Here is a 26,009-nt window from a genome sequence, read left to right as displayed (position 1 = left end):
ATTCTTGAGGCTTGGGGTAGCCAAGAAATACCATTACATAAGTTATGGTGGGTAAAGGTGATGGAAAACCCCTCCACTATAATTAAGGGGGTAGTAGAAGCATTATTAAACACTCATCTACAGATACCAGACAAACAAGAAGGCTTGTTTTTTCCTCAGAAATCTCATGGTGCTGCCACAACCACAAGGGATTCTGGGTAGGCACATGCAAATAAGGTAAACAATGCTCACCTTTTGCCTCTGTATCCACTTTATACATGGATCCCTTGAAAGTAATTGCCCGCTGTACAGGACAACCTTTAGACAAAACGCAGGTAAGAGAAGCAATAGCCAGATCAACACTTATGGACAGCTGTTTTGTCGTTAATGGAACTCATCAGCATGAGGTTGTGATACTTGTTGACTTTATTTGCATGTTCCTACCCCGAATCCCTTATGATATTCCCCTCTGCTGATATGCCACTCTGCCCCCCAGATATGCCACTCTGCCCCCCCAGATATGCTTTATGCCCCCCCAGATATGCTTTATGCCCCCTAGAAATGCCACTCTGCCCCCTGATATGCCACTTACCCCCCCCAGACTTATCAATGCACCCCCAGATTCCCTGGTGTCTAGCAGGGCCGGCCAGTGGACATCTGTGCGATGCACGCAGACACCCTACGCTGCTGCCACTTCCGGTGGGCTTCTATGACAGAGAAGCACTGGCAGAAGTGCCGGCAGTGGAGCACTTCTTCCGGTGCTCTATCAAAGAGCGGAAGTGCCGGCAGCAGCAGCAGACGTTTATCGGCTGCCAGAGAGAAAGATCCAGGTACCCTGCAGCGCTGCAGGGATCTGGATCCTAACCCGCCCGGCACCCAGAACTGCACGGTATATCTATACATCTGTATGTATGTGTATATATACATATATATATATATATATATATATATATATATATATATATATATATATATAAATAGTGGAGAGACCTTGCTGATGCAGTATAACTATTTTGTGTCTCATCGCTGTACTCACTTCTGCCATGGTGTATGACATTAAACTGTGTTCAGCAATTTGACCTTTTTATTGATTTTGGCTATTCCTCACCCAGTTGTATTCCTTCTACACAGGTATTTCTGTATCTGTTAATAATTGTGTTTCAACCTACAGTATATTTAAATTGATGATCATTAAAAGAATTAACCCCTTAATGACAATTGCCGGTCCTGGCACGGCACGGAAAAGCATGTGCTTTACGACAATTGACGTGCCAGGACCGGCACGTCTTTAAACGGGTGCAGAAAGCGATCTACTATCGCTTTCTGCACCCAAAAAGCGTTGCTGAATGCCTCGACCTCGAGGCATTCAGCAACGCCGCGATCGGCACGAAGGGGCCATCTCTGGCCCCTCCACGGGGCGTCAACATCCGCCATACGTTGTATGGCGGCGGACGCGCGTTTTAAAAGCGTTTAGGAGGCGATCGACGATCGCCTCCTAAACTTAAATGGTGTCGCTGGAATGCCTCGATCAGGAGGCATCCAGCGACACCAAACACTTACCTTTTGATGGGCTGTGACCGCTCCGGAGAGTGGTCACAGCCGCAGCTGCCGGCAATCTTCGCCATCAAGGAAGATGGCCGCCGTCCTGTAACAGGAACCACAAATTTTAAAAGTTTGCTAGATGGTCCAGACCATCTAGAGAACTTTGGCTCCACTTGCAGGTTGAATACAGGTACTGCATTCACCATGCAAGTCAATGGAGCCCAGCTTTCTAATCACAGTGTGATTAGTAAAAATAAATTAAAAAATAAAATAAAATTAATAATAATTAGAAAAAAATAGTAAAAAAACAGTAAAATGTAAAAATCATTTCCCACTGATGTCACTATCAGGGGAACCTCCAAGTTGAAAAAAAATGTTAAATTTTTTTTTAAAAAAAATAATAATAAAAAAAAATATATATATATTAAAAATATATTTTTGTGAGCAAGTCCTAAAATTAGCATATTAGCTTAAAACAATTCTCGCATGGAAAGAGTTAAAATACTGGCATATTAAATGCCCGTGGGGTGTCTACTTTTAAAAAATGTATGATTTGATGGGGTAAATTGAATGGGCCAGGTTCAACAACGTCCCAATTAACACGGGGGGAAGGATGGCCACACATCTAATTTCCAATTAGAAAAATGCACACGTACCAAATGTGGCCTTTTAGTTCCCCCAAAAAATGACACCCATGCATGTGGGGTATCACTGCACTCAGGAGATGTTGCTGAACACATTATGGGGTGCGGCATATACCAGGAGCTGTAAATTCATACATAAAGTAGGTGTGTGTGGGAAAAATACACACACAAAAATATTACTGCAAACTTTGAAAAAATGCTGGTGGTAAAATGTGTGCATGCAAAGAGTTAAATACCAGCATCTGAAATACCCTGGGGTGTCTAGTTTTCAAAAATATATGGGTTTATTGGGCACACTGAAATGGCCCGGCTCAAAGATGTACCAAATAGGGCATGGGCAGTGGATCCCCAAATGCCAAAGTTCAACATTGAAAAATGCGCATGCCCCAAATGTGGCCCTTTTGCCCCCAAACAGCCAGGCAAAATCATTCATGTGGGGTATCGCTGCGCTCAGGGATCTGGATCCTAACCCGCCCGGCACCCAGAACTGCACGGTATATCTATACATCTGTATGTATGTGTATATATACATACATATATATATATATATATATATATATATATATATATATATATATATATATATATATATATATATATATATATAAATAGTGGAGAGACCTTGCTGATGCAGTATAACTATTTTGTGTCTCATCGCTGTACTCACTTCTGCCATGGTGTATGACATTAAACTGTGTTCAGCAATTTGACCTTTTTATTGATTTTGGCTATTCCTCACCCAGTTGTATTCCTTCTACACAGGTATTTCTGTATCTGTTAATAATTGTGTTTCAACCTACAGTATATTTAAATTGATGATCATTAAAAGAATTAACCCCTTAATGACAATTGCCGGTCCTGGCACGGCACGGAAAAGCATGTGCTTTACGACAATTGACGTGCCAGGACCGGCACGTCTTTAAACGGGTGCAGAAAGCGATCTACTATCGCTTTCTGCACCCAAAAAGCGTTGCTGAATGCCTCGACCTCGAGGCATTCAGCAACGCCGCGATCGGCACGAAGGGGCCATCTCTGGCCCCTCCACGGGGCGTCAACATCCGCCATACGTTGTATGGCGGCGGACACCCGTTTTAAAAGCGTTTAGTAGGAGGCGATCGACGATCGCCTCCTAAACTTAAATGGTGTCGCTGGAATGCCTCGATCAGGAGGCATCCAGCGACACCAAACACTTACCTTTTGATGGGCTGTGACCGCTCCGGAGAGCGGTCACAGCCGCAGCTGCCGGCAATCTTCGCCATCAAGGAAGATGGCCGCCGTCCTGTAACAGGAACCACAAATTTTAAAAGTTTGCTAGATGGTCCAGACCATCTAGAGAACTTTGGCTCCACTTGCAGGTTGAATACAGGTACTGCATTCACCATGCAAGTCAATGGAGCCCAGCTTTCTAATCACAGTGTGATTAGTAAAAATAAATTAAAAAATAAAATAAAATTAATAATAATTAGAAAAAAATAGTAAAAAAACAGTAAAATGTAAAAATCATTTCCCACTGATGTCACTATCAGGGGAACCTCCAAGTTAAAAAAAAATGTTAAATTTTTTTAAAAAAAAAATAATAATAAAAAAAAATATATATATATTAAAAATATATTTTTGTGAGCAAGTCCTAAAATTAGCATATTAGCTTAAAACAATTCTCGCATGGAAAGAGTTAAAATACTGGCATATTAAATGCCCGTGGGGTGTCTACTTTTAAAAAATGTATGATTTGATGGGGTAAATTGAATGGGCCAGGTTCAACAACGTCCCAATTAACACGGGGGGAAGGATGGCCACACATCTAATTTCCAATTAGAAAAATGCACACGTACCAAATGTGGCCTTTTAGTTCCCCCAAAAAATGACACACCCATGCATGTGGGGTATCACTGCACTCAGGAGATGTTGCTGAACACATTATGGGGTGTCGTGTGACAGCGGCATATACCAGGAGCTGTAAATTCATACATAAAGTAGGTGTGTGTGGGAAAAATACACACACAAAAATATTACTGCAAACTTTGAAAAAATGCTGGTGGTAAAATGTGTGCATGCAAAGAGTTAAATACCAGCATCTGAAATACCCTGGGGTGTCTAGTTTTCAAAAATATATGGGTTTATTGGGCACACTGAAATGGCCCGGCTCAAAGATGTACCAAATAGGGCATGGGCAGTGGATCCCCAAATGCCAAAGTTCAACATTGAAAAATGCGCATGCCCCAAATGTGGCCCTTTTGCCCCCAAACAGCCAGGCAAAATCATTCATGTGGGGTATCGCTGCGCTCAGGAGATGTTGCTGAACACATATTGGGGTGTTTTGTGATAGTGACATAAACGAGAACATTTTAATTCATACCTGAAGTAAAATGTGTATGACAAAACAAATGCAAAAAAATGACTACCATAAAGTTTGACAAAGACTGGTGGTAGATATGGTGCATGGAAAGAGTTAAAATACCCTGGGCTGTCTAGTTTTCAAAAATATATGACTTGATGGGGTAAATTGCATTGGCCGGCTTCAAAGATACCCGAAATGGCACATGGGGGGAAGAATTACCAGATTTGGAAAAAATGGCTTTGAAATAGCAAAACGCTACCTGTACTCATTGCCCCATAATGGGTAGAAAAAAGCAAAAAAACATAAAAACATTGGGTATTTCTAAACTCAGGACAAATAGTAGAATCTATTTAGCAGGTTTTTTCATTACCTTTTATAGATGAGTAAAAGATTTTTCAACTAAAAGTTAGAAACAGTCATTTTTTTCTAAATTTTTCACCATATTTTATAATTTTTTTAATAGTAAATAATATGATACAATCAAAACAATGTCATCTAAAGAAAGCCCTTCTTGTCCTGAAAAAAACAATATCTAATGTGTGTGGTTTCAGTAAACGGGAAAGAAGAAAATTACACCTAAACACAAGCAGCGCAGAAATGTTAAAAAGGCCATTGTCACAAAGGGTACAAAAAGTAAAATCAGCCTTTGTCTCGAAGGGCTTAATGTTGTTTTGAAGGCAAAGGGTGGTTGCACCAAACATTTATTTGATTTAGATTTTTTTTTTTGCATTTTGTTAAAGGATAAAAAAATAAACCATTAACTTGTCTCTTTATGAAAACTTTCATACTTTGTATCATTTGTTTCATACCTACCTAAACCTTTTGCCAATTATTATAAATTCCTTTTCTCAGAATGATTATTACAGTTAAGTCATCATTCCCTCATTGTAAAGTTAATTAAGCATTTGTAAGGTTGGATAAGAAAAAGAGAACTCTGCTTCCACTTGGTTACATTTTCAAAATAATGACACTGACAAACAAAAGCACAAGCTATGGGCAGTTTCAATAAATGAATTTAGTTATGGTAAAAAAAAGACAGCAACAATTCCCCTTTAAGCACTGCTGCTTCTTGGTTGAGTATATCAGGCACAAGGACAAATTTAAATACTCTTAAGGGCTCTCTCAAAGAACAAAGAGTAATCTGGACATGGACACCTTGTACATTGTGCCTAAAGAGAGCGGCTAAAACATTTATCTTGGGCTACTGGTGTCATATGCAGAGGAGGTTTTCCTGCTATTTTAGATCTAGACAGCCCTTCAGGGAAGGATTAGCCTGAAATACTCAAGGAGATTTATTTTATATAATGGTACAAGGGAGGAGAAAAAAACATTTGAGATGCTCCTGGGAGGGTACTACCACAGAACAAGTTGTTAGGCATTGCTTGATCTTGGTTGAACATATTAAACACATAATAAAGAAAAGGAAAGGGCAACATTTCTGCCACAAAAACAGTACTTCCAGACGCCTGCATGACTTATTGTAAGGGCACTGAAAAACTGCCATGGGATGGATTTCTTATAGATTTTTTTTTTTTAAAAATGGGATCTAATATAAAAATGCTTAGTTATATTTTAACGTTTCAATATGTTTCACTATTTGCTCAATTAACATAAAAAAAGATTCAGAGGATGGTCAAAAACCATGCACAAACACGGTCATGACAGCTAGTTGAGGGGAACTACGCTTTGCAATTATTTAGATTTTTCTTTCTGCAAAGCTAAAGAACATTTCAAGATGATAAAAAACATCTGTGTAGCAAAAATGAAAGGTCTTGCCTAGGATATTTCTAATAAATAATACAAAAGGAGAGAAGTCATTGGTTATGTGGGAAAAAAACGGATGAAAGATCCTGAATACAGGCTTTATAAGGAAACATCTACCTAACACGAATTAACATTTTTGTATGGGAGTGTTCTTTTTCCTGGAAAGACACCGGGATTAAGTAGCTTTTCAGAGTTGTACTTAAGACATGCTACAACATCTACGGCAGAGGTTTCCATCAATGAAGTATGTCTTAAAGACGTCAAATGCTGATTGATAGCTTTGCTTGAAAACCATTATGCAGTCTCTCATTCAGTGGCCCCGTAACATTTGACCTCCCACGGAGACCCAAATTATTAAAAATAATGCATGTTCGCAAAGTAATTGTTCCCCTTGGCTGCATGTCTTTGTGCCCTTGTCACTCATGCTGAGATCAAACTCTTTCACAATATGCCTAAAAAAAAAACCTAAAAAAAAATACTATTCTTTTTAAATGTATATACACTACATTTATTTCTGCCACTGAAAAAAATTGTGATTTTGCCTACGAAAATGTGGGAGATTCCTAAACATTAGATACCTCTATAATTTATTTTTCCGCTGCAATTTTAAAAGTAATTAATGTGACACGTAAAAGGCTGAAATGGAAATAGGTAATTAAGACACCTGTATTGAATACACATACACTGTCTCCAGGACAGGTATTGCCAATCACCAGCAACAAAACCCTCTAACGCCTGTCATTCTTTCAATGGCAGCGCCATCACATGCAGTGTTTCTGTGACAAGCAAGTCTGCATAGAAATGTCAGCATCAGTGTCACCTGCCGTAGGATCAATAACAACATGACTTGTGGCAATGGTTGAAAGCACAAATAGATCAGGACCGGCACTCAAGCTCTTTGCCTATGCAGGAGTCCAGCAGATAAGTATTTAAGTTAACCGTCTGTATACCAGATGATGTTCATAATACTAGTAGTAACATAAGTGTCTAATTTAGGTTGTTCTCTGTGTTCCATAGATTACGAGCATATGGGTCCATATGTACAAATGTAGACTTAAAGACATCTACTCATGCTCAGAATTTAAACCTCGGGTTAATGTGGGTATCCTTGGACAAAAGATATGATGAAGCAGTTAGAAGACACAGTCTGGAGATTAAGATCGCTATTAAAAACAGTAAACCATCCAAAGCTACAACCGAGAGAAGACAAAATGTGTCAATATGGACACTATTGACTGTGCCAAGGCTTGTGGATAATTAGAAGCCATGACCTCTATGTAGAACCAGCCTAGTATTACCCACCCCTGGTTACAAGCAGAAAGTATCACTAGAAGCAGAATGGCAAGTTTAACACCAAATGCACCATAAAAATATGTATCGGAGGTCTTTATTTCTGGCAGAAAACGCTAAATATAATGTACATTGGGTACGTATAGATTAAGATATTATATAAACAGGACTATGCATAGGACACGTGGTCATGCATTTAGACTGGAAGAAAGGAGATTTAGACTAAAGCAGAGGAAAGGGTTTTTTACAGTAAGGACAATAAGGATGTGGAATTCTCTGCCTGCAGAGGTAGTTTTATCAGAGTCTGTACAGACGTTTAAACTGCAACTGGATGGATACCTGGAAAAACATAATATTCGGGGATATAATCTTTAATTATGGGGAAACAGCTTATTGATCCAAGGAGAAATCTGACTGCCATTTTGGGGTCAAGAAGGAATTTTTTTCCCTGGTTAGTGCAAAATTGGAAAGAGCGAAGCCGGGGTTTTTTGCCTTCTTTTGGATCAACAGCAACAAATTAACAGATATAGGAAAGGCTGAACTTGATGGACGCATGTCTTTTTTCAGCCTATGTAACTATGTAATATTGGGTTTTGCCATTTTATACATATTGTGTTCACAGTGTCAAGCTGTGACCCAGGACCATTGCATGCACTGTGGTTTTCCAGTTGCACACAAACATTCTACTGACATAGAGGATGAACTTTCGGCATGCTGTCTATCTCGACAGGTAGGCACCACATGTAGTCAGCTTTGTTTTAAACCTTAGGCGAGTTATGAAATCTGCTTGTGCCTCTACAATCCGAAATCAAACTGGTTTTTATTCGAAATCGGAATATTTGTGCTTTCAAAATGCTTTATATATATAAATATATATATATATATATATATATATATATATATATATATATATATATATATATATATATATTAAAAAAAAAATATTTGCAAGATGATAAACTAAACCAGACAGATATAATATTAAGTAAAAACTATTTTCCTTCAATAAAATTTGTTATTATTCTAACCCTGCATGCACTTGCAACAACATTTTAAAACAAACACTTAATTATAAATTACAACATGCATTTTTAGCATATCATTATATTTTTAATTGGCGCAACATTTTTCCCCATTCAGAACGTCTTTTGAAATGTCAGTAAACCTTGATTACAATTACTTCCTTGAAAGATGAAATTCCATGTTCTACTTCTGTTGATTAACCCATTGAAGGTATGACGCGTCAGAGGCCTATGTTCTGTAAATATGCTACAGGCATTAGAAAGTACATAACATATATTTGCCTGGATGACTTGAGTATTTTTATTGTCAGTTTTGATGAGCATATGGCGAAATCCAAATTTTTGAGAAGGATCAGCTGACTTTACATACCTCAGTAGCAAATTGTTGCAGTCCTCCGATATTAATTGGCCCTTCTTCCGTTGCATATAAATTGCATCCACCTACACAGAGGTCTGATGTTGGACATACCATTCCACATGTCAAACCAAGCGGGTTATCAGAAAGGATAGTTCTTGCAGCCCCGTAGTAGTTCTGCGCACAAAATTAAGTCATCATTAAAATCCCATTAATGAGAACATGGACATAAAATAGGGCTAAAAGATAACATTTTTTTTACAGCTTTGTCAGTTTGATGTGTTAACTAGACATATGACAGAAGACTGACACGAAGGAATGTCTGCATATCCATATGACTTAATATATTTTATGTAAAACTACCTAAACAAGTTTGATCGAAGGAGGAATACAGACATTACATTTGACATTAACAGCATGTATAATGTTTCACTTCCGAGAAATGTAAGGAAACATTAAGTGACTGAACTGAATTAATATTTTCTTTAACTAATGTGAAATAGAGGGCTAATTGTCTAAATGGGTGTCTCTTAATCATGGCTGTGCTTTGCACCATCTTGATTGGATGTAAGCACAGTGCTTGCACTTAGTCTACACTTTTGGTACCTTATGATGTAGTACATGTAATATACTTTTGTTTATTAAATTTGGATTTTCATTCATTTTGTGTGTTGGTGTATGTGATTTATATTATTGATGCTGTAAAGGAAGGAAGGCTTAATTGATTGTGTGGTTGTGCACCCACTCTTATATGCTTTGCTAACATTGCCTTTTCCTTTTCTGTGTGCTCTCTAATATTGTTAACATATATGCATGTTTGCATTGCATAACTCTTCCGCTGCGGGAAATATTGATTAACTGTGAGAATCTTAACACAGTTTCTTCTTATCACTCCCATGCCATTCAACTAATGTGGTAGACAATGTGTTAAAGTACTGCTTATTGTTGTGGACTAGATGATAAGCTGCCAAAAGATTAGTTCAAAGATTTTGGTCTCAGTAGGTCCCGGCTCATTAGCCTCAAACTAAAAGCTAATTTTTAATCAGCACAAGCTATTCTTGGCTTATAGGATTATATTTTCATATACAAGTCAGTTGGGTATACCTCAACCTGATAGATAATTAGAAGCCATAACCTCTACGCAGCATCAGGTGTTGAAGTCTTCTTCGTGTTAGAACATGAAATAAACATGAAATTGTGTGCATTTGTTAGTTGGAAATAATATGTTCTCTACTAAACTGCATGGTCATCTTTTTGTATACCTATCTATAGAATCTTAGACACAAATACACTGGTGTGACCTTTGTGTGCCTTAACTTAAGTATATGGCAACAAGTATAGTTTAGGTGGAAGAGGAAAAAAAACAGTACCTACTAAAGAATGCAAATCTAAATTCAGGGATTATTTTGCATGTAATTTTGCTATGCAGTCCCTGCTCCTACGTGTTTATGTTAATTCTAGTGTTAAGAAAGCCTTAATGAAGTGTCTACCTGTTGGATGCTTCCCACACAGGATTAATATGAAGTGAAAGTCATGACTGTTGAAGATTTAGATTAGAAAGCCTATTTCTTTCTAGTATTTCCTACTGATGGATTTGTTTTTCATTCTCTCATGGCAGACATCATACAGGTCCAGTCCAGTGATAACTTTTATCCATAAAGGGCATTTCTGTATTTTAACTAATATCCTTGGCAAAAGAGTGATTAAGGTAAATGAAATAAATATGTTTTTACTGTACACTTAGTTACTGCTACCAGGCTGTGCCACAAGGAGTCTTGGCATGGCCACAGTTGCAGCTGGACCAGAGTTCACCAAACAGAAATCAATGAATAATTCCTTAAATGTACACTATAGCCCTATTTCCATTTTAAGGCCAAGTTGAAGTCCATTTTGCAAGTCCATTTTGCATGGACCTCCCTTCATGCAAGATGGACTCCAATATGCATTAAATAAATAAAAATAGGATTCTGGAAAGTAGACTGTTCCTTATGTTTCTGTGGTCATCTACAGAAAATGTTAAGAAGAGTCAGACCTAAACTGATAATGAGATCCTTGTGATATCCGCATGCATACGTTTTTATTGAAGTCGCAATTCAAATATGTATTGCCTGTAGGTTAGGCGTTAGGAAATTTTGGACATATTCATATTCATTTTGAGTGTAAATGCCATTATGTGTAAGGCAGTTGTTCAATTATTTAAGCTTCCTCATAAAGTTGAGAATTTATATGAACATCTTCTACATTTGTGGTTATCATTTGTGGAGTCAGAATAGGTAATGGATAACTGCATCATTCCCTCAGATAGTCGATGATATTTGAGAGAGGCTCAAGAAGTGGTTACATTATATACATCTTAAGGAATTTCCTTTCTGTGAAATGTTTTTGATTGCTAATTGGTATATTTATCACATGGATACGCACACACAAGTTAGTATTAGTTCAATGGTAAAGTAATACATATTATGTAGTGTAAGGCCCTATTTGAGTAAAATGGATATTGGAGTCCATTTTGCAGCATGCTTGTGTTGTGGAAGCACTTCCTTATTAAAGTTTTCTGTTTTGTGCCTTCTTACATGTTTAAGTAATTAATTCTTCTTGAATGACCATACTTGGGAACCTGCCAGGCTGGGATACCCAGAGCTCCCCCTCTTCTTCTGAAGGGCTATATGGGCGATGGAGAAAGATTTTGTCAGGCGTGGGATGGTTATAGCCCGAAACAGTCTTAAGTGGGTGACAGTTGAACAGGAAGTGGGTGGGGAGTGGGTGTGGCTAAACATGGTTCCCCTGTTCATAAAAAAGGTGCATTCAAATATCTTTAACCGCTTCATGACAATTGAACTGTTTTGACCAACCTAATATATATATATATATATAGAGAGAGAGAGAGAGACATTTACTATATATATATATATATATATATATATATATATATATATATATATATATATATATATACTGTAAATGTCTCTATGTATGTGGAAGCATAAAACATGGGCTATTGTTCTAAATCACTGTGATGTCACAATCCTATGTCATCATGCTCACCACATAAACTGGGTATTTCTGAACTGAAATGTCATTTGATGCTCCTGCTCTTAGAGATTTGGATTCAAAGCATTTAATTTTGAGAAAGGAATTGGATAACAGCAAAATGAGGGTGTTTGATCTTCTTCCAACTGATGTGGAAATGGTGGATGTTGAATATTATTTAGGCAACAGGAGAGCACTGAAACAACTCCGGGATGGAGAAGATGATGGCTTTGCTGTAACTAAAAAAAGAAAGATTGAAATCTTTGAGGAAAGCAGAAAAGCTATAAAGCGGCAGTTGGAAGGTGAAGAGGATGAGATTTTGACACCAAAAGGGAAAAAGGGAAAATATTTTGAAGAAGGCACGACTCCTGTGAAGCGGTCCAGGGATGGAGAGGATGGGGACACCTTTACCCCAAAGTGGAGGAGAGTGTGCTAGCTAAAGCTATAGCTTTACTGATGTGATGTTGAATAAAATGTTTGATTTAATTTGGTTCTCTTCTGTGAATGTGATATTTCATAAATGTGTACTTATTATGTACATAATAAATGAGAAACCATTTTTGGCCTTGTGCCACATACCCAGTGAACGTCCCAACCAACCTGTGCTGCCAATCAGCCAGCTAATGCTATGCATATGATGGGGGTCACATCTCCCATCATGCTCAGCCACACAGCAGCGTCTTTAATACAGGAATTAATGGTGTTTCCTACACTGAGCTCAGCTAAGTTAAGACTCTGCCATTATTAACAGAAATAAAGGGGTTAATAGGTTTACTCATTAAGGTCAATGCCAGCACTTACTAAGAGTTCAAAAGTACAACTCAGAAACATAGAATTTGACTGTGGAGAAGAAGCATTCAGCCATCTAGGCTGCCCATTTTTCCTGATGTAATGATTCAGGCCTTAATCAGCCCTCAGTCTTGTTAATTCTGGATAGTTTTATGCCGGTCCCATGCATGTTTCAAAGGATAGTTTGATAAAAAGTATCAGCCCCAGAGGCACTCAGCTGATAGATGTTTTAAAATCTATCAGACTGCCAAAACACATAGTGGCCACAATAAAACCAACCCCAGCAAGACCGCCCACGCCCGCAAGTTTTTTGGCGGGTCCCAATGCAGTCCTCTACACTACGCCACAAAAATTGGATGCATGCTTAAATATACTTCCTGCTTCAATAGGAGTAAGGAAAGGGACGAGGACAATGAATGAGGTTTCATTGTCTAACCGCAACAAAAATAGGACGCATGTGCTGATCCTGCATGTGGTAAAATGCACGTCAAAATTTACTCCAATCACCATTAATTAATATATATATGGTTAACTCGTGTGACTGAACTCCTTGAGAAAGGTTATCTTATATATACATCTATCACTTTTCAATGTTGGAATTGCAACTACATATTTTCATAGGTCAGGAGGAAAAAGGTTACATGTGTATGAATAGAAATTGAATGTTTAAAAAAGTACTTGCAGAACGCCTGATGAAATATCCAAAATTACACTATAAGCCTCAGTAAGGCTTTTGCGAGTTTACATTGGCAGATATTGCCAGAGAAATATATTCTTGTCATTGCATATCATAAATAAATATTGCAAAAACAAATCACATCTGACTTATTTAAGAAGAACTTGAAACAAATTAAATACTTAAAAACAACAATTGCATACATAGAATATTAGTAATGAGTTTGCCATCAACCATTGTATATCCTCAAACACAAGGACAGCTGATGTTCACTGGCTACAGGGAACAGCTCATGGCCTGAAATATGAATAGCTGTATATCACAGCTATTACGTTAGTATTCAACAAACTGAAGTAACTTCCAGAAATTTGCACTACTATTTGCAAGACACGTCAGCCTGCAGGAGCTGAGCATAGGATAATATTTACCTGTACAGCCTCATGCTAATGGATGTATATACACAGATACTGTACACAAGGTATACAGATGGTGTAATTAATTTTTAACCTTGGGTATAGAAAGCCCACCTATAACCCCACATATCCATAGCCCAGTCAAGAGTAAACATTAGAAATATCCATCCATCTTGTTTCCAGTGAGATGGGTGTTAAGGGAGTTTAGTGCTTCTCTAAAGAGTTTATTAAAGCTATACTTGCTAGTGAAGTTTATGACTGTCATTCAAGTCAATGGAGGATGCAATGTATCCTCCATGCTCTTGGGGCCACCGTAAGCATTGATAAAACAATTATTCCTGCATGCTGGCATTGTTGGTTGTTTATACTCTGCTGATACATGTGCTGTTAATCAGTTAAACTAATAAGTAGCAACCACTATTGCTGCACTTCTATAATAATCTATAATCACCTATAATAGAAGTCTTGTGCATATATTGAGAGCTTCCGCCAGACGTAGGAGAAAGTGCTGCTAAATGGTTCAGCAGCCTTTACTAAAAAAAAAGATGCTTTTAAAGGGCAGAAGAAGAGTGCCACCAAGTATGCAAGCATTACTAGCCAACCACATATCTCAGACGTGACTGTCGCTCAAAGGGTTAAAATAAGTATTTTTTTTATATTAGAAAGCAGCCATCTTTAAGTCTTGTTATCAGAATTTGTAAGTCAGTGGTGGGCCTAGGGCTAGTGGTGCCTGGGTAGAATATTTGTTTTGCGCTCCCCCCCCAACTAAAACACATGTACTTACTAACATGCAAACTCTTTCTAACATCCATTCACTCTAACACCATACACACAATCTGCCTCCTCTCCCTTGTATCACTAACCATAGGCTTACTACTGACACTCTATACACCGACACACATGCTAACACCATATACCAAACATCCACACACACCACAAATACTTAAGCGCCCACTCATGTTAACACCACACACTAACATACACATAAACACCAAATACTTATACTCTCCTGTTGCAAGGTTTTATTCTGTTAATTCTTTTATTCCAGGATGTAAAACCTTATATTTACACTTAAAACAGTGTATATTATTTGGATAATTGTAAAATCTCCTGTATTATGCCAATAAAATCTATCATACATGCACACAAATATAGGAATGTTTTTGTAGATGTGTGTGATTATGTCCACCTAACATATGTATTTATATCTGCTCTTTTTTTCCCGAGGTTTTTGCTTATCAGTTAGATAATTGTGTAGCCTTTTCTCGGCTTCCCTTCATCAAAATGTCAATAAAGACTACTCTGGTAACCGAGACAACAGAAGCAGAGTTTTAAATAGACATCTATAATCAGGAAGATGCAGACAGGATTGGTATCCTCATGGATCATTTAGAAAGGCTGCAGCACTCGCATGCAAATTAGAGTATTCCTACATTAGGAAACACCATTAAAATATGTAGAATCAATACTCAAGCACCTGAAGAAAAAAATGCTTTTAAAAGCCTATTTTAATTTAAAACTTGCTGAATCAAGAAAGTTATATTATTTTATTACTAATTAATCTAGTAAAATACAAGGACTATGATTCCTATATATTTTATGTCATTTAATTTATGATGTTTTTTATTTTTTTACACAAATAAATGGGATGAGAGATCCATTGGTAGCATTAAAATGATCGAAGGTAGCTTTGAGAGCCAAATCAACGTCCAAAGTGCTCATAGAGACATTGTACAAGTATAGACATACAATTTATTGGTAAGCAAATCAGTCCCATTAATGTATTGAAAATGGGCAGAGCTACTGCATTTCTTTACTCCTAAAAATATGTTGTTCCTATTCTGCTTAGTGTGGGAAAACTAAAAGGCCAATTTTCTTATGAGCAATTACAAAACCACCAAAAACATCAAAATATTTCCTTGTATTTCCAGCTAAAATGACTACTGTCATGAGGTTCTTATTAAAGATTAATTTCACGCAGTGAATTTGTTGCAGATGCATATATTAAATAAGTGAATTTCTATCATACAAATGGGAGAGTGAAGAGTGGGAATAGGGGTGTGAAAAAAAGGGAATGGAGAGAGAGAGGGAAGCATATGGAGAAGAGACCTCTGAGGTCCTGAAAGCTTAAGTAACTTTAGATCTGTTTTTATGTTAGCCCAATATAAGGTATCAAGTTCAACTATTGAAGAAAGAGGGAGGTCAGAGGATCATAAATGGACATCCTAGTTTCCATGGGAATAAAGAGGGGATCTGTTTAGGAGCCATCGGTAATCCATAGCCTCTTTTACCTGTGGTAACCCATTTAATAAAGGGGTGTTAGTACAGTAGTATACTACTAAGGATAAATCTTCAAGACAACACTTGAAGAGGGACGGAGACAGATAATAACATTTTTGAGGCCAATAAAGTGAAGGGTTATACATTAAAATGCATTACTAAGTCCCTGGGACTCAAAAGGTTAAACATAGGTTTAATGGCATAACAAGATGTAGATTTTATTTCACCATAAAAAACACTCAAAGTATGATATAAAAATATACTGCATTGATCTGACATAACACATGGTCTTATTGCTAACCACAATTTTAAACATTTTGGAGATCTCTAAAGATACAGATTTTATTTTCATTTTCTTTTAAATACGGATTGTCAAGGAGCAGTCTGACATTTTAAGTGACACTATTGTGTGATTATAGTGCCAGCAAAAGGTAAGCTAGCTCAAAAAAATCAAAATGTGTTTTATGCAATGGGATCTTTACAGGGCATTTCAACATTAAAAGATAAAAAAAAGCTTAAAAGATAATTTTGCTGTGTTTGAAAAGCAAAATAGTTCTTGATTGTAGGAAATTTTGGATGCAAACTAAGGTGATTATTAAAGGATTTCAATGCTTAACAGGTACTAAAGGTATAAAAACCTTGAGCATGTACTAAAATCCCTTAATTTGTACTATGCCATGTGCTTTAGTTTAGTTATTTTTAAGCCTTCTTTAAATCAGCATGACAGATCATGAATATTGTTTAAAATAATAACACATGTTCTTACTGGTTTGCTATGTCATTGCAGGGGACTGATTATGAGAAAACAGACTTGCACACAGATAGCAAAGCCTTTCATGATTGTTAAGCAATGGACAGACTTGAAGTCATGTTATAATATTTTTAAGGTTCTTGATGTGCTTCATAGCATTTGAATTGTTCATTTTTGCCAAAAAAAAAGTAGCCAGGAGTAGGTTTATGCTGGCATGATAAATGGTAGAGACAGTTGGGGAACCAACAGAACATAACTACTTATACAACTGTGAAATTAAAAAAAAGTCTATATAATATAAGTCTATATATATATAATATAAACATGGGCACCTACAAAAACTTTACTTAACAATCCAGTGACATTTGAACATATTTTTTTGATTTTAATGTTAGGGCTGTAGCCATTTTGCCAAAACAACACTTTACATAAAATGGCAGATCATTTTAAAATTGAAATATTAACTAACAACTGCGTATTATACATTAAATCTAATACTTAATATCACATGTCATCATAAGCCAGTGAGGCAGCTTAAACTATGGACAAAAACAGGACGCTGGCATAACAGAGGCCCCTGCAGCCACTCAGCATTACCTACCTCCCAGGCCAGAATGTGCCACCCCTCCCCAGGTTTGTACTGTGGTTGTTACTATGTGTAAGTATGTATGCTAGTGTTTGTGTGTGTTAGTATGTATGTGCAAGTATGTGTTAGTTTACAAGAGTACTTATTGTGTGTACGTTAGTGTATATGTGTAAATATGTTAGTTTGTTAGGGTGTGTGTAAGTATGTTCTTGCGTGCGTGTAAGAGGAACTTGGGGGACCCAATCACATGTCTCACAGAGGAGGCGCAGCATTTTTTATCATCATCTACCCTAAAAAAAAACTTTGTGTCCCACAGGCCTCTGTTACTGTACATGCACTAGCCTGCTGAAAGAGAATCTTGTGGTGGCATCCAAAACCAGGCTGGCACTTTATGCAGCTGCATAGATCAGCTAGATGGTATGGCCAAAGATGGGCAAGATGTTTCCCTTAACCACTAACTCATAACAGACCCTCTCAATCTGCCTTTGGTGAATAACTTATGCATATGACTTTTAACAAACTGACGACTTCTTATGATTAGACTTGTGCATTCGGATTTGTAGGAATTGCAAATTTGTCTTTATACTATAAATGGTTGCTCAACCTAGTGCCTATAAAAGTTTGTCATGCATATTACTGCTTTAGAAATCTGGAGGTGTATAGAAACATGCTCTAAATGATTATCCTTAATGAGTTTATGACAGGTAGGTTGAAAATTAATAGTAAAAAAAAAATCCTTAAGAATACTTCTTACAACTAAATGAAAAGTAACTTTTAAAAATTGGCCTTACAAAAGACTTTGTGACAGTTCTTTGCAAGAAAAGAGTCTCTGCGTTTGCTTAATTGATACAATGTCGTCTTTACTTGGTGTCGCTAAACCTTACAACATTTTTCTCTGTGTAATTATAACTATGGCAACTAGAACCATCTGTCAGCCATTCTATTTTAGTTTTCAGATTGACATCTGAGGGAAATTCTATGCTTCAAGTGCATTCATTTATTCATATAGTTGGTTTCAATAAAGTTATTGCATTTAATAGCATATGGAGGTTACCACTAAGGAGAAAATAGACATCACTCTAACATCAAAGACTTACACATTCATACACACACAGCCCCTGCAATACCATACACTTATACATACATTCACACACACACATAACCACTCTTACACCATGCGCTTACACATATAAACACACATGTATACGCGCATACTAACATACACGTAAATGAACATGCATCTAAAACCATACACTTACATACACATACAGCCATTCTAATAATATACACTTACCCATAGATATATATATATATATATATATATATATATATATATATATATATATATATACACACAAACTCGCTCACTCTGATAATCCATGCAGCTCACACGTGTCCCCCTCCATCTTGATCATAGATTTTAACTCTTATTTATTTTTATTTTTTTTACCTTTTTGGTACCTGTTTTTACCATTTCTATGGTTTAAATATTGTTGTTTTCAGTATTTTATCTAATTTGGTTAATTTTTAAACTTTTATTGCACTATACAAGCTCAACCGGTGCTCTTTCAGTTGGTTGTAGCCCATTACATGATGTCATGGGCCACAGTGATATTAGGAACTATGTGTTTTCGTATCTAATTACTTTAAAATGCAGGGTTTGCCTCTGTTCTGAACAAAAAAATATTAGGAGCCTGACATGTCCAGTGTGCCCAAAAAATGCACCATGAAATATGGGGCTGGTGTTCAATTATTTACAATACTAGAGCAGATAAAGTTTAAGTGTCCACTAGACAAAAAAAATACATGGTTGATTTTTTTTTTTTTTTTTTTTTTAAAAGGCTGTCAAAAATGTTTGGTTCATCCACCACAGAAATTAAGGCTAAAGTGTGTTTGCTTTTTTCTAATACCTACTTGCTGGGAATAGACAGAGAGAATATCAACAGCAACAAGCAAATATGCCCTCTTTCATATAAAAGACGTACAAAATCAACGAAAACTAGGCTTTTTACCCATCTCTAGACACAAGTCCTAGATAGATATCTATAGGAAAACATCAATTGTGTATTGTTGAATTGATGAATGATGAGCAAAAAATTTAGGTATACGAAAGGGAATTTGCTGGTAATTTGGTAAATGGGCCTATCCCTATTTCTTTAGTTTTGGGCTCAGAAGCAAATGAAAATCTATTTACGTCCCCCCAAACACACATGCACTGGGAATATAGATGGATCTAGATTAACAAGGATACCACCAACCCTGCATTGCCTACAATTCATCTTTATCCATAGTTTACTATCACTACCTTCATTTTTCTCTTCTGCAGTTTAAGTACTAAATACAAATAGCTGCTAGTATTTAATTGGCACATAGATACAGTATACAGTATTCTGAAACCAACAGACCACTAAAAGCAAGTATGTAATTATTTTTGCATTTATATTTTAGAGAGATCTTGAGGGTTTCAGACATATGGAAATTTGGAAAAAGAAAGAAAAAATCTGAATTGAATTTAAAGGATACAATTGCATGACAATGCAGCAAATATGTCTCTATAATTACTAATTGGCCAATCACTCAAAGCCATGTTTAAAGGTAAAAACCACTTTGTAGATTCATTATTTAATTTGCTAGCATTCTGGAAATCATCAAAAACCCAGAGCTTTAGCGGTTGACAGCAAATGTTCTAGATTAAATCAAACACCTCCAACAGTGAGCATTACCTGTTTTCCAAGTTCGAGGTGCCACTTAAGTGAGTAGACAGCTTTGCAAGCCTCGATATTATCAAATGTTAAAGAGAGAGCACAATCTCAGGAGGTTATTTGAACAGTTTTTATCTCTGTTGCTTTTTGAGATTTGGGATAATCTGTAATTTCTCGCCAGGACTATCACTGGTTTTCATTACATTTGTCACTCAAATACAGCTCTTCCAACTATATAAAGTTCAGAAAAGAGCCCGAATACAAGAGCCTTTATTTTAAACTAAAAATGTTAAAAATATTAAACTATGTGGCCTCAGGCTGCATTAGCAAGGCTGCATGTTATATTTTTATACTCAGTGTGTGACAGTCGTTGACCATACACTGTTGTACCCGATCTGCCACTGGAGTGGCAGTATTGGTAAGTATTTGGCCCTAGCAGCCTACGGGCATTGGCCTGGTGTGCCAGATGGCCAGTCCAGGCCTGAGCTCTCTCCTCAAACAATATATAAATATTTTTTAAATTAGCAAACCTCCAAAAGTAAGGACTAAGGATAGCTTGCTTATTCCAGTATGAGTTTCCGGTAGACCTCCAAGGAGAGTATCAACCACAACGGATTATAAAATCAATACACAGCATCTGTAGGCTGTGTTACTCAGCTGTTAAAGGGACAAAGGACTTGGGTTAACCGCATGTAAAATAATACTACAAAGCATGGAGTCTGAATGAAGGATCACACAAGCAAGCCTGGACATCTCTTTTTATATATATATGGATTAATAATTAAAGTGATCACAGCTGGATGTGTCTGCTTACAGCTTGTACTGAGTGGATTTGAACTTCATACACTAAAGCTATCAGTCTTAACACAGAGATCTAATACATATAATGACAACTATGAAAAGATATAGGGATTTTTAAAGAATCAGGGTTCCAGTTACATAGTTTGCCTCTTAATTTCAATAATAATAAAGTTAAAAAAAACAAATTTTTTTCCCAGCATTATACATTAGTCCCATATAAATGTACTTAATTTTTAAGTTTGTAATATGAATGTAGACCTTAGTAAGAGGTTGTCAATTAATATTATGAATATGGGGGATATGATGATATTGGGGGATATGAAGAGGAGGATAAAGGTGGTGATTTATGGGGCTGGCATGAAATTCTCAGCCCAGCAATGGTGGGGGTATGTTGTTAGCAGGCTCAGTTTTGGTCCATGTTCCCCTTACTCCTCATGACCCAGATGTGTACATATGCATTCAATGTCCTATTACCACTTGTGTACAATACACACAAAGATGTAGGTATTGTATTCATTCCAAGTGGATGATGTTGTACCATGAAAACCATGTTATCCAAAGAAGGACCTTACTATACCTTGTTGGCAATACTTGTGATAAATGACTTGATATCCAGGTTAGTTGGGCAGCTCTTTTGACAAGGAGCATCTGCACACTTCAAGCACCTATAAGAACATAAAGCATTGAACAATCAGAAATTAGCGTTTTTAAGACTAGCAATTATTAATGCACAGCAATTTTTTTTTTATATATAAAAAATGCAGTCCAATTACATATAATCACAAACATTAAACAAAATCCATACTGAAACTTATGTCTAGGTCATAGCTGCTTTATCCATTGGTTATTACGTAGATAACTACGAGGTTCATGATTATTTTTTTTTCCTTATTAGGAAAAATGAGAGTGGAGCAAAGAAAGTTGTCTTATTTAAGTGGGTGTCCTGTAGCTGTAATGTACGAAGAGATTACACAGTTCTTGATTTCTTACCCATTGTAACATGGGCCAACCAAAATTGCATAAGCCTGCTACTTTATATACCGTATTGGCTCGGATATAGGCCGCCCCCGTATATAGGCCGCACCCTAAAAGTTTGGTGCTTTTTTAAAGAAAAAGTTTTTTTTCTTTAAAAAAGCACCAAAAAAAACATGCTGCCACTGTCCTCCCCCCCGAGATATGCTGCCACTGTCCTCCCTCCCCGAGATATGCTACCACTGTCCTCCCCCCCGAGATACGCTGCCACTGTCCTCCCTCCCCGAGATATGCTGCCACTGTCCTCCCTCCCCGCGATACGCTGCCACTGTCCTCCCTCCCCGCGATACGCTGCCGCTGTCCTCCCTCCCCGCGATCCGCTGCGCTCCCTCCCCGAGATCCGCTGCCCTCCCTCCCCGAGATCCGCTGCCCTCCCTCCCCGAGATCCGCTGCCCTCCCTCCCCGAGATCCGCTGCCCTCCCTCCCCGAGATCCGCTGCCGCTGTCCTCCCTCCCCGCGATACGCTGCCGCTGTCCTCCCTCCCCGCGATACGCTGCCGCTGTCCTCCTCTGCCCCCCCTCCTCGACTTACCGGAGCAGACTCCCGGGTGTCTTCAGGGCCGGCGAGGGACATCTACGCAATACGCGTATGCAACTTCCGGTACCGTTACCGGAAGTTGCATTTGCGTATTGCGTAAATGTCTCCCGCCGGCCCCGCAAGACACCCGGGAGTCTGCTCCGGTAAGTCGGGGGTGGGCAGAGGTAAAACGCTTAGATAACCTCCCGTGCCGGCACCCCCCCCCCGTGGGAAGTGCTGGCAGGGGAGGCTGTCTGAGCGTATCGGGGAGAAGGATGCAGGTCCCCTGCACCGCTGCGGGGGATCTGTATCTTAACCCCGCTGCCTGCCCGGCGCCCGGGACTGCATGTCCCGGGCGTCGGGCGCTAGACCCCGAATATAGGCCGCACCCCCACTTTAAAAACTTAAAGTGGGGGAAAAAAGTGCGGCCTATATTCGAGCCAATACGGTATATAGCTTTGAGCATGGCCCATTCGGAACTACATGAACTACATCTTGTTCCATCTCATCAGTGTGGCATTCAACCAGCTTCGACCCATGCAGGTAAATCTAAGAATGGCAGCTAACCACAGATTCTACATGATAAAGCCCCATCATTGTACAGTAGTACCGTAGTAGTAGCATGTTATATAAAATCGCTTACACCAATACTGGCCAATATTCACAACATATTCTAAATATTCTAAAATATTTTTATTGCATTTGCCAAACACTAGCAGATTTCAGGAATATTAAATTAAACATGAACAGACAAAGGACAAATATTTTTTTTCTGCATTAAAGTATTTGGTAAATCTATTTCTACCACTAAAATGATAACCTTGCTACGGTTTAACTTGCCTGTAAATTGATAATATTTGCACCTTTACTGGACTTTTATCTACTGATGACAGAACTAACAGACATGCTACAAAGTTGGTATTTATTCACATTTATTTTATTTTTGTTTGTTTCTCTTGTTCTCCTAAATCTATCTGTTCTTATGTGAAAGATTGGTAACCATGATAAGCAGCATCTGCTCCCGACTTGACCTTACAATAAAGACACAAAAAGAAAATGTTTGTAGCCCAACAGCAAAATACGAGCAGAGAGACAGATGCAATCAGACCCGCGTCTGCTTCTGTAGTTTGTATGTGAAGCAATGGCCTGTCAAGATAAATGTTATATAGGGGCACACTTGCAAAAAAGCCTTTCAAAATGTTGCTATTCATCAATGCTACAAAAAGGCACAGTTCTATGATCCTCACAAAATAATTGTAAAACCGTAGTAATATAATGTACATCAATACCACAAGTGTTATTTAAAATGCAAAACAGAGTCAGGAAAACATGATACCAAAAACCATCAGAAAGAATAACAATAAAATATAATTTACAAAACAGCAAAAGAAAGATTTCTTTTGGCACATTCCCAAACAGGTAGAGCCATTTGGAGATAACAGCAGAAAAACAGGGGGCACAATGTTGTTAAGCTCTTTGTAGGCAAGGATCAACCGTTTTAATTTTGAATGGGTAGTGAGTGTGGCAACAGAAAATGGATTGGAGAAGTGAAATTGGAGGATCAGGCTACTTAGTAGAGAGTTGCAATGAACCAGATAGGATATAACAAAGGACCAAATTCATATTTTAATAGCATCTTGTGTGAGGAAGGGACACATTCAAGAGATATTTCCCAGGCTTTGGTGTATGACTAAATGTGAGAGGTGAATGAGAGACCACGATGAGGTGTAATGTCAAGGCAGTAAACTTGGACTGTTATGTAAACAGTGATGGGGTTATCACAAAATATAAGAGACTGAGGAATAACAAGCTCAGTCCTTGTGATATTGAGATTAAAGCAGTGAAATGCCATCTAGGGTGTGATTTCAGAGAGATAGCGAGTTGAGTTAGAAGACAGGGTGAGGAGTACACAGAGTAAGGGTAAATTAGGATGTCATGAGCACAGAGGGGACAATAGGATCCATAAAAGACTTCCGATGGTATGTAAATAAAGTGGAGGCTTTAGAACTGAGTCCTAAAAAACACCAACAGAGACCAGTCAAGGAGACAAACAAAAGCCTGAGGAGGAGAGACGCTAAAGGTATGGTGAGAGTGACATAATTTAAGAGAGAGCTATGTAACATATATCATAAGAGTGAACAGTTAACTGAAGAAGGGAGTCAAAGGCTGTAGAGTGGTCCCAGAGGGTAAGTGAGGTGAACTGATAGTTGGAAATCTTGGTGGACTGTCATAGTGATTGGATAGAAACTGGAGCATTGGAAAGTAATATTTTACAGAGTAAAACAAAAATAGTGGATTAGAAAATGTAGGGTTCAAATTATGTAGTGGTTTGGAGACCATGAGGATAAGTGACATAAGTAGGTAGTAAGAGGAGGATGTGGGGTTATAGGAGAGGGACATGTTTGAAGAGGGATTTGAACATTCCAATGGAAGCAGAGAGGGATTAGGTTAGGTGTAAATACACTAGAAATAGAAGGAAGGAGGTGCAAGGAAATATTGTCAAGTGGGCAGGTAGTGAGACAGGAGGGAAAAAAGGACAACAGGAACATTGTTATGGCAACAGGACTAAGCAGTTGATGGGGACTACTGGCAAGGAGAGGGGTTGTGGTACCACATAAGTAGCATCACAGGGGACAATGTTTTATCTGATACTATTTTATTTTTGTAAACGATTGGACTTAAGACAGTGGCCATAAAAGATAGAAGGGAGGGAGGTAAGTTTGCTTAGGAGTGTGGAGAGCAGATGTATAGAAAAAGAGCATTAATTTCTATATAAAATATATTTTAATTATGATTTTATGTCTGTTTATGTCAAGAAATCTTGCTAAAATTTAGCAAGACATGTAACAGTCATGTATTTAAAGTAATGTAAAATCGTTATGATACAGGGGGAGGGAAAATATGGAGATTAAAAAAATACTGATATAGAATAATACAGATAAAAGCCCCCAGCAACTCATAAATGATACATACCTACATCAAAATGGCACTGACATGGAAAAGCAGTATCGAAGTATTAAATGAGTTAGAAGCGGATGTGTTTCTGGTCTACATTAAACGAAAGGTCAATTAGCTTTAAGACACAAACCCATTGTATAAAAGGCATCATTCCTTGGCTGTTTCATGTAACCACTTGTCATATAAATAAGCCTAATATTTTGATATTTCTTGGTCCATTTTCTATGCATAAAGAAGTCGTAAAGTGGGAATGCATAAGTTATTGTAGCTGAAAGCACAATCATGCCATCAGCTGTTCATTCGATCAGACACCACACTTTAATTTGCTTATGGAATAATCTTGATGCTGACATGAAAATAATAAAAGCAATATTTCTGCACTTACACTACATTAAGAGAGTGATCACATTAACCCCTTTGTGGCCATATGGACATACCGCTTAAAATCTGTGCCAAGACACCCATTAGGATGTACCGGTATGTCCTATCATTGTTGCAGGACTCCCCCATCAGCATCGCTGGCTTCCTGCTGACTGTGTGT

The 26,009-nt window shown here is 37.7% G+C and overlaps 1 protein-coding gene across 1 annotated transcript in view; it reads right to left on the bottom strand.

The window, feature by feature from the left end:
• The window catches only part of DPYD (dihydropyrimidine dehydrogenase), a 325,720-nt gene that overhangs the window by 201,715 nt on the left and 97,996 nt on the right, over nucleotides 1-26,009 (bottom strand). Inside the window, exons 4-5 of the mRNA XM_053470008.1 lie at nucleotides 21,540-21,627; nucleotides 8,950-9,111 (exon numbers count right to left, since the gene is read on the bottom strand). Coding sequence (XP_053325983.1) covers nucleotides 8,950-9,111; nucleotides 21,540-21,627 — 250 coding nt within the window. The remainder of the gene's footprint in view (nucleotides 1-8,949; nucleotides 9,112-21,539; nucleotides 21,628-26,009) is intronic.

This window comes from Spea bombifrons, chromosome 6, assembly GCF_027358695.1.
Source record: "Spea bombifrons isolate aSpeBom1 chromosome 6, aSpeBom1.2.pri, whole genome shotgun sequence".
Lineage (NCBI taxonomy): Eukaryota > Metazoa > Chordata > Amphibia > Anura > Pelobatidae > Spea > Spea bombifrons.
Note: the sequence above shows the minus strand (reverse complement) of the source record. Positions and strands in the feature narration are given on the sequence as shown.